Source organism: Anabrus simplex, chromosome 1, assembly GCF_040414725.1.
Source record: "Anabrus simplex isolate iqAnaSimp1 chromosome 1, ASM4041472v1, whole genome shotgun sequence".
NCBI lineage: Eukaryota > Metazoa > Arthropoda > Insecta > Orthoptera > Tettigoniidae > Anabrus > Anabrus simplex.
The window spans coordinates 1,070,686,292-1,070,694,804 of record NC_090265.1 but is presented as its reverse complement, the minus strand read 5'-3'; the positions used below and the strand labels follow the sequence as shown (position 1 = coordinate 1,070,694,804).

The window sequence follows — 8,513 nt, the reverse complement described above, 5'->3', positions numbered from 1 at the left end:
CAGACCTGTGGTGTTTTGCACGTTGCGTCGCTATTTATAGGCAACTCAAACCTATGGTGTTCTTCACCTATTTTGTACGTAACATAGTGGTACCACGCGGAAGTAAACGTGACCCATGGTGTTCCCTGCGTGGTGGTACTAATTACAAGTAGTATCATGGTTCTAATTTGATCATCCCTTGGTCGCCCCTTACAACAGGCAGGGGATACCTTGGGTGTATTCATATGCATCCCCCACCCACAGGGGGTACAAACTAGACATGGGGAAATTTAGGACACATTACTCTTTGCAAATTCTAGTATTTCAGTGGTGTCAAACGTTTGATCCTTTAAAAGACCTTAACATTCTTTTCACACTGAACCTTCCGTAAGAAAATAAAACTATCAGACTAATTGAGAAGCTTATTTTCAAAAGGTACCAAATCCAAAAATAAAATTTTACAGGAGAGAGGAAAAACGCCCAGTGTGTACAATTTCAACTGAAATTTCATTTGAGCACTTTTATTATGTTCAGATGGAATAAATGCATTGTTATCTATACTAATATTATAAAGAGGAAAAATTTTTTTGTTTGTAATGAATAGACTCAAAAACTACTGAACCGATTTTAAAAATTTCTTCACCTATTGAAAGCTACATTGCAAGTGAGTAACATGGGATGTATTTTATTTTCAAAACAATTCGAGGTGGGGGGCACGGGGGGAGATATAAAACTAATAGGCTAATAAAGGCAAAATATCGAATTTGTCGTACAAGGACGGGACAAAGATCAATTTAATCCTCCTAACGCCAAGAACAAAACTCTGTAAGCCCTACAGGCCCGAAAACCATGTTTAAGGCCCTAAAACCAACCGTTAGAGATATTGGAACCACACTACCCCTGCTCTAGGAATCGGATAAAGAAACGAACGGCCGTAACCATGGTGACGTCAGCTCCAGGATTCTACAGCAGCTAAGCTAGATTATGCATGTACGTTTGGGCAAAGCTGCCAACCAAAACTGATACACATGACTTACTATCTGTAAAAAATAAACTGTTTAAGACGCTCATAGCACTCCTTTAGGCGGGGATGGAAAGGAAGTGAAGTATAAAATTAATAGCCCCAGAGATATCCGTAGTACAGCGACCAGCGGTTGACGACGGGCCTCTGTTTTTACGTACTGGCTTAGGTTTCAGCATTTTGTGGAGTCTGTTACCTATAGTTTAAACTATTTTCTATCAAATCATGGAGCAGTAGAATCACTGATGTTATTAGTGCCGATATTTTGGTCCATTTTTACGATCATTGTAACCATGAAAACAACCTATATACTGTACACAATGCCCATGACTTGAAAAAATTTCTCAACATTTATACTCACATTCATTATATGATGTGCGACATGAGTGACAAGCCCTGAGAATTATAATTCTCGGTAATTATAGTAGTTTCTTTTATGTATCGCGTATTTCCTTGATCATTTGTAATAAGTAATAATAATAATAACTTAAATGTTTCCACCTTTTCAATACAATATATTCACAAAATTACAAAATTATACGGTACTAGTTTCGACCCATCTAGGGGTCATCATCAGCCGTATTGGAGCAAAGATCATTTGTGGCGAAATAGTTACGAAATGTCGGATCAAACAAATACATTCAGTAATATTTATATTTGTGGTACTATCTAGTGGAAGTATACTTACACTAAACCTGCAGCTTTGTGAAGGGAGCAGGTATATCTAGGTGGGAATGAAGGAAAAACATGATAGCAAAAGATCTTAGAGGTCGACACTAATTAGGAACTGATATTTAACAGGCCCCATGAAGAAAAGAAGAAGATACGCTATAATTCCAAACATAACAAATAATTTCTACGTACTTAAGTAAATACACCAGTGATATAAATATCTAATGAAGTCAGTCACACCGATAGTATGAGTAACTAAAGCCAGTTTCTGATAACCCGTACAAAGAACAGGTACTTCTGCAAGTACAAATGATTTCTGTTGAAGCTTTTGCGGTTTAGCAAATATTCAAAGAAAATGATGGATTTGGTACTTTTTGGCACTGAAACTCTAAATATCTTCACCTGAAAGACAAATTTCACTGCAGTCATCAGAATTTTTTATAAAACTGACACTATTTAGTTATAAAATAGTCAGATTTAAGGTATTTACAGTGAAGGCATAGATTATTTAAATAATATTAAATAAAATTAAACAAAACAATGAAAATAATGCAAAGTACCAGTACTGAACTAAAGGAATTCTCTTTCTTCTCCTTAGCAGCATTCTCAATTTTCCTTCGACTGACATTCAGGAGGCTTAAAAATGTATCCCTACACACACTGACAACACCACTATCACTTCTAGCTTTATATTTAATCTTCATTTTCGTCGAAACACACGTACATTGTGTCTTTTGATTAGGCCTGTGCCTTTCTGGTGATACATCAACATACGAAGCAATAATTTTTTTGAGAAACAGCATCTTTATTCTCCCAGAAGGCACCATGAAACGCTACCATTTCTTGTTCTGTTAAATCGCAGGTTCTACCAAACTCAACGACATTGTGTAAACAAGCAATGTTTGGTTAAACACTCGCTTTACTCTCGTATTTTTGTACTTTAGCACGCGTCTTCCTCCATTTATCTGGAGCTAATACCTCTTCCTTGATTTATTTACTTCTTCAGGAGTATCACAGTACTCATCTGATATATCTGATTCCATACTTTTGAAAAACAAATAGCACACAGTAACAAAACCAACTTCGTAAGAAAACTGCCACTTCACGTCATGTAAACATAGCGCGACCATTTTGCTGCTGTTCACGTGACCCAGAAATGGCCTCTCATTGGCTACATGGATTTGGTACTTATTGGCATCAAACGAGATTTTTAATGCCCTGTTTGATATGGATTTAGGTCGTTTTGGCTATTTCTTTTTCTTTCATACGATGGAGCTACCTACCAATGTACGTTTTCCATCATAATCTCAATTTCGATTTTTTGGGGGTTGGTACCATTTGGAAATAAGCTTCACAATTTTCTCAAGCACTTTTACCATATAAAATTGTTGCCAGTTTTTGCCAACTTGTTTACCAATTTCTACCAGTAGCTGTCAAGATTTGCACTGTAGAACTACTTTAAAAATGTAACATTCCTATATACTGTATCTATGAACTGATTAACATTGTGACATTATTTAAATTTAATTCACAAACACAAAACTCTTCCATACAACCTATAATGTTCACTCAATTAAAAACAATATTTGGTATCAAAGAATGTATGTGCACAACTAATTAGCACAGTTCCTTAGCTGCCGGCATCATACTTGACGGCCAATATTCAAATTCCAGTGAAATCTCTAATAAGGATTTCCACCTGAAAAATCAAGTGGCACAACGAAACGCACTAAGCATTAAACCCCTAGCCAAAACCCAAAATGAGCAAGAATGGTTTCAGCCATCCAGAAAAACCTGGAATAAGCCGAAGAAAGTAATCATTCAAGAGCTAATAGAAATTACCACACAGAACATAGCTGCCATAAATGGTTGAGCCATCATCTTTCAATACTCTGGAAGTCAAAGAATTTAATTTCTAACATGGTACTGCTATGTACCAACTATAGAAGACTATCATTCTCCTCGTTATCATCCTTGATCAAAATCTTCATAGCAAGATAAAACCAATGATTATTGAATATCACCTAATATCCTTCCTACAACATGTTTAGGATTCCAAGAGTTGTTAAAGTTGACATTTTAAAAAGATAAGAGGTCTTTACAACACAATCTTGCTTTGTTCCTCCTGAAAATGATGGATGAAAGTTCCACAGTACTTACAAATTCTAAAAAGAATAGGCCTACTTCACTAAGAAACCTAATAGTTCAAACTATTACAAAAATTTAAAAAAAGAAAATAAAAAATAAAAAATCAGGTTTAATTCTTTTTCTTTAATGTTTTATACATTTTTTCTTTAAATTAAGGACCTTATATAAACCCAAATAAAGAAATAAGATGAAATTAATATAAACATAATTTATAATCAACAAAGGAAAAATAATACCAACCAAATACAATTTCAACATAGTAAATAAAATATTTTATTTAATTTCTTTTATACAGAATTAAGTTCATAGCTTTCCTGAACTAATTTTGGGTCCACATAGGCATCTCAATATTGTAACTGTTAGCAGCTTTTATTAGTTTCATAAATAGCACCTTAAATAAAAGCTGCTAGTCCACACACTTAGTACATAGTACTAGGCGTATGAGGTGTTTGTAGTGGTAACCTCAAATAAATACTGCTGGAGTTAGCAAGCCAGACCTACCAAGACAGTTCTGATGAGAATTGTGGTGACAGAAAAGAGAATGCACTTCTCAAAATTGTGGATGCAAGTAGCATTTATCCACTATAGATAATACTGAAAATCTCAGAACATGAAGCAAGTTAGTTGTAATCTGATAATATTCACATATTCTATATAATACACCTAATCAGTTAAGCAATGTGAACCCAAGACCTTAATATTGTGTGATACCAGAATAAAGTGGCACATTTTGTTGTGGTTTAGTTGCCAATAAGTTCGGTGAATGTCATGTCAAGATCATCACAAATGTACTTGTACTTCTCCTTCTCGTGTACCAACTCATCTGCAAAGAATGGACAACAAAACAAATACTGTGAGAAAAATGCTACTTTTTACACTAGTTGGAAAAAACCAGAATGGAACCGAATAGCAATAGAGAACATGAATACATATTGCAATATACCATCTAGATCAGTACACGGATCATTGTTAATTATTACTGAAGAATATTGAGAAAGATAGCATAAATGAAGTAATAGAAAATACATTGAGCAAGTTCATAGAACAGGAACTAACAAAATCCATGAAAGAATTCTATGAGGGTTAAAAAATGTATGTCTTTCTTATTCACTGAATATAGAAATACACAGCCCATAGGTTACAAATAATCAATGAGAAAATGTCAGAATTAGATCGGTAGTAATTCAGGCATTCCCATGTACACATTTCCATCTATTTTTGTTCATATTTCACATTCAACATGTGACATACTTGATACTTGCAAAAATACAATTTCAGCATACCCTTTTTATACCGATTAGTTCACAATACCCCTCCCCCCTTCCCCACCTAATTAATAGCTCTTCCCGTAACATGAAAAAAATCTGGGTGTGAGTTGTATTGAAGATAGAAGCTGTAAGCAAAGAGGCTACTAGCAATTAATGAAGTAACTAAGAAGCAATAAAAATAAATCTATCATATACAATAATTTTTCTTGTCTACAAAAGCACAGTTAAGTAGTAAATTAACAAAAAAACAATTACAGCAGAAAATTAATTTATAATAACAAAATACTCTACAGCTGAAGTGTTAAATTTGACACACATGTTCTTTTTTTAAGAAGCACTATTTTTCCACTGTGCAGGGTTGGGTTAGGCAAAAGCGATTTTAGATGCAGGTGGCCTTATGGCGGAACTGGCCATTTTTATGAAGTAGCAGTACAGTAGTGATGGTAGAGCAAAATGGCCAACATAAATAAAAATAATGTTCATTATTATTGGTTGGTGATGAATGTTTAGTAGCCATATAGATCTACGAAGGCATCATCCAAATCGTCACCAATTATCTTGTATTTCTCCTTCTCTATCACCAGCTCATCTGCAAAGCGAACAAAGACATATTAAGAGATCATGAGGAGGAACATGGAGACGACCTTCCACTAAAATAGCGACTTATCCCCAGGATTGATCAAAAACCAGGAAAAGGGAATTTTGGAATATGAAAGGGAAGAATGTAAAACTGAAAATAACACAATGAACAAAACCATGCTGGTTTAATCTTTAAATAAAAACAACTACAAATTATCTTTCATACTAAATATTACAATACAAATAAAGTCTTTTCCTGTGAAGACTTTGAAAACATCACAAAAAAATAATAATTTACAGTAACTTTGCGTAATGTTTCCAGTCATGCTAAAATTAAAGAAAAAAATCACCATCCAAACAAAATGTTAATTGAACTGTAGAAAATTATTTCTACACAGTTATTCCTTTTCACATAGTTAAATTAAATACTAAAGTGAATACAAATGAGCAGTGCATTACAATGACGGACATTTTTAACTTAATTTCATTGCAAGGCACAAACATAATACAAAATAATCCTGAAGCTTTAACTGTGTGGTTAACAATGTAGAAAAATATTTTGTAAAATTATAAGAGTAACTAAAACTGAAGAGGAAAGATAAGTTACTTAAAATGTTAAAGAACATGCTAACCACAAACATGCATCAGGGATAACTGTAAGGAAAGCTTTGAAACACTCATCAAGGTTGACAATGAAACGCCTTATCTCGCTCATTAAATCAACTGTTCTCAGGTAAAATGTTATACAAAAATATTAAATATGCAGACAAATTTTGCTTTATTACAATGACTACTGTTTTAATTCAATGAACCTCCTTTCTTACTGTCATACAACAACAAAATTAAATAGCACCTAACTTATGTAGTATTTCCACAGAGACTGAGCATTCTCAAGTTTAAAAAAAAAAATTTAAAAAAAAATACCCTGACATTATTCATTAGTACAAAATGAAATTTGTACATTTAATAAATACTATCTATAAATATGCAACACGGTATTCAAAATATCTTTCAATACAACTAATAAAATATAAAAGTAAACTTCCCATCACATATACTCATATTACTCTATTTGAAAGTGATGAATGCTTCAACTGTGGATAAGGAAAGCTAGAGAGAATAGGGAGTTTGAATGCTATCATCAAACCTGGGGGATCAATGAGCACGCAACAAGACACTCCATCTTATGCCACACTAGGGCAGGGGTCTACATGTTCTGAATGTCATGCAATGTGGCTTCCATTTCCTCCTGAAGAAGTTTGTTCTTCTCCTTCTCTGCTAACAGGTCATCTGCAAAAACAGTCGGGCACACGGTCACTCTCACCACACAGGGAGAACACTCCAAAAATATTTGTTAATGGGATGCAGGCAAACCAATAAAAACACAATGGAGGGGAGAGTATATTACTTTTTCATCAAATGACTGTAATTTATGAAAGTAATACGTAATGAATTTCACACTAAGAACAGGTAGCATAATGGAAATGTGCCTCCAAATTTCACTGAATCATCTAAAAATTATGAATGCTTCCAATTAGAAGTAAAACATATAATATGAATTTCAAACATTTCTACAGAAGTTCAGCTTGAAAACTAAATTTTATGGTTCCTCAATCTGTAACTTTCTATGCAATCCAGGGGAAACTGGAGAAATTACCCAATACATCAGACTTTCCAATCACAGAATATTAAAAGCTTAGCCATTATATATGGGAACTAATAGATACTCAGAAAAATTATATAGAGCGATGTTTAGAGAGGCAAAACGAACAGTGCTAGATATTGTAATCTTCCTTTCAAATTTCTGCAAGTAAAACAGGATATGAAGAGATTCCCTCTCATAATGTGATACTACAGGCGACCTGTGTAACCCATCAGAAATCTCAAAGCAGAGTAAAATATGCTGAATGAAGGAGGGCTATTACCGAATGCAATATCAACAAAAAGAGAGATTTACAATATCAATATGTTAACATCCTTCGGAATTTTGGTCGGAACATCTTATGACTAAAAGCCAGCGCAACAAAGAATTACTAGGAATTGTAAAAATGTATTGCAAATCCTTTCAAACATTGATCTGACAAGGCACAATTCTATCAGGCTATAAAACTGTTTAAACACAAAGTGTACAAACTCTGAAATGAAGTAACTAGTTACCAAGCACCAACTTCCATCGAATTCGAATTTCTGCATTAAATAATATCATTTCCAACAGTTAGTGTAACAATTCGAATTTCTACACAAATGTAATTTCCAACAGTTAGTTTAACAACAATCACGCAAGTATTCTTACACAAAGCAAAGAATACAGTGTACAAATTGTATTTGCTTGATTAACATGCTATAAACACACCACAATGATCTATGTCTGTTAATAGAGCAGATAATTATGTGAAAAGGGCTTGAAAACAAACAATTTTAATAGCCGTCTATGCTATGCGTTAAGCTCAGAAGAGTATTTTGAATAGAGCTTGAAAACCCGAATTCCCAACAATACCCAATGATATACTAGCTATTTCAAGAATAGACACACCTTACTTACGAATACAATTTTAATTACATTAATCTTCTTCAGCACAGAAACTAGACTTCAAACAATTAGAAAACAGCAGTATAATCAATTACAAAAGAGACTAATTCTAAAATAAAGTTCTCAATAAGCTTCATACTTCCAAGCAATAAATTTTGTTTACTTCGTTACAAGATAAAGAGAGATCTTTCATACCAAATCAAGATACAAGATACAGAAAGATGCAAATATTGCAGAATGTAAATTAATCATTAAAAAACAATTTTATCTTGTAGAGAAAAGCAGTTCTACAATTTAACTTTTACAGATCACATAT

General features: G+C 33.5%; 1 protein-coding gene across 20 annotated transcripts in view; it reads right to left on the bottom strand.

Moving 5' to 3' along the window:
• Positions 1–4,069: 4,069 nt before the first annotated feature.
• Positions 4,070–8,513, bottom strand: part of Tm1 (tropomyosin 1) — a 114,260-nt gene continuing 109,816 nt past the window's right edge. For 9 of the 20 annotated variants that reach the window (XM_067137149.2, XM_067137151.2, XM_067137147.2 and 6 more), the window contains one exon: positions 4,070–4,643. In XM_067137149.2, the coding sequence (XP_066993250.1) occupies positions 4,561–4,643 (83 nt within the window). In that variant the 3' untranslated portion in view covers positions 4,070–4,560. Of the gene's footprint in view, positions 4,644–4,807; positions 5,678–6,814; positions 6,958–8,513 lie in introns of those variants that run through there. The other 11 variants (XR_010858580.2, XR_010858581.2, XR_010858578.2 and 8 more) reach the window with 2 other exon arrangements.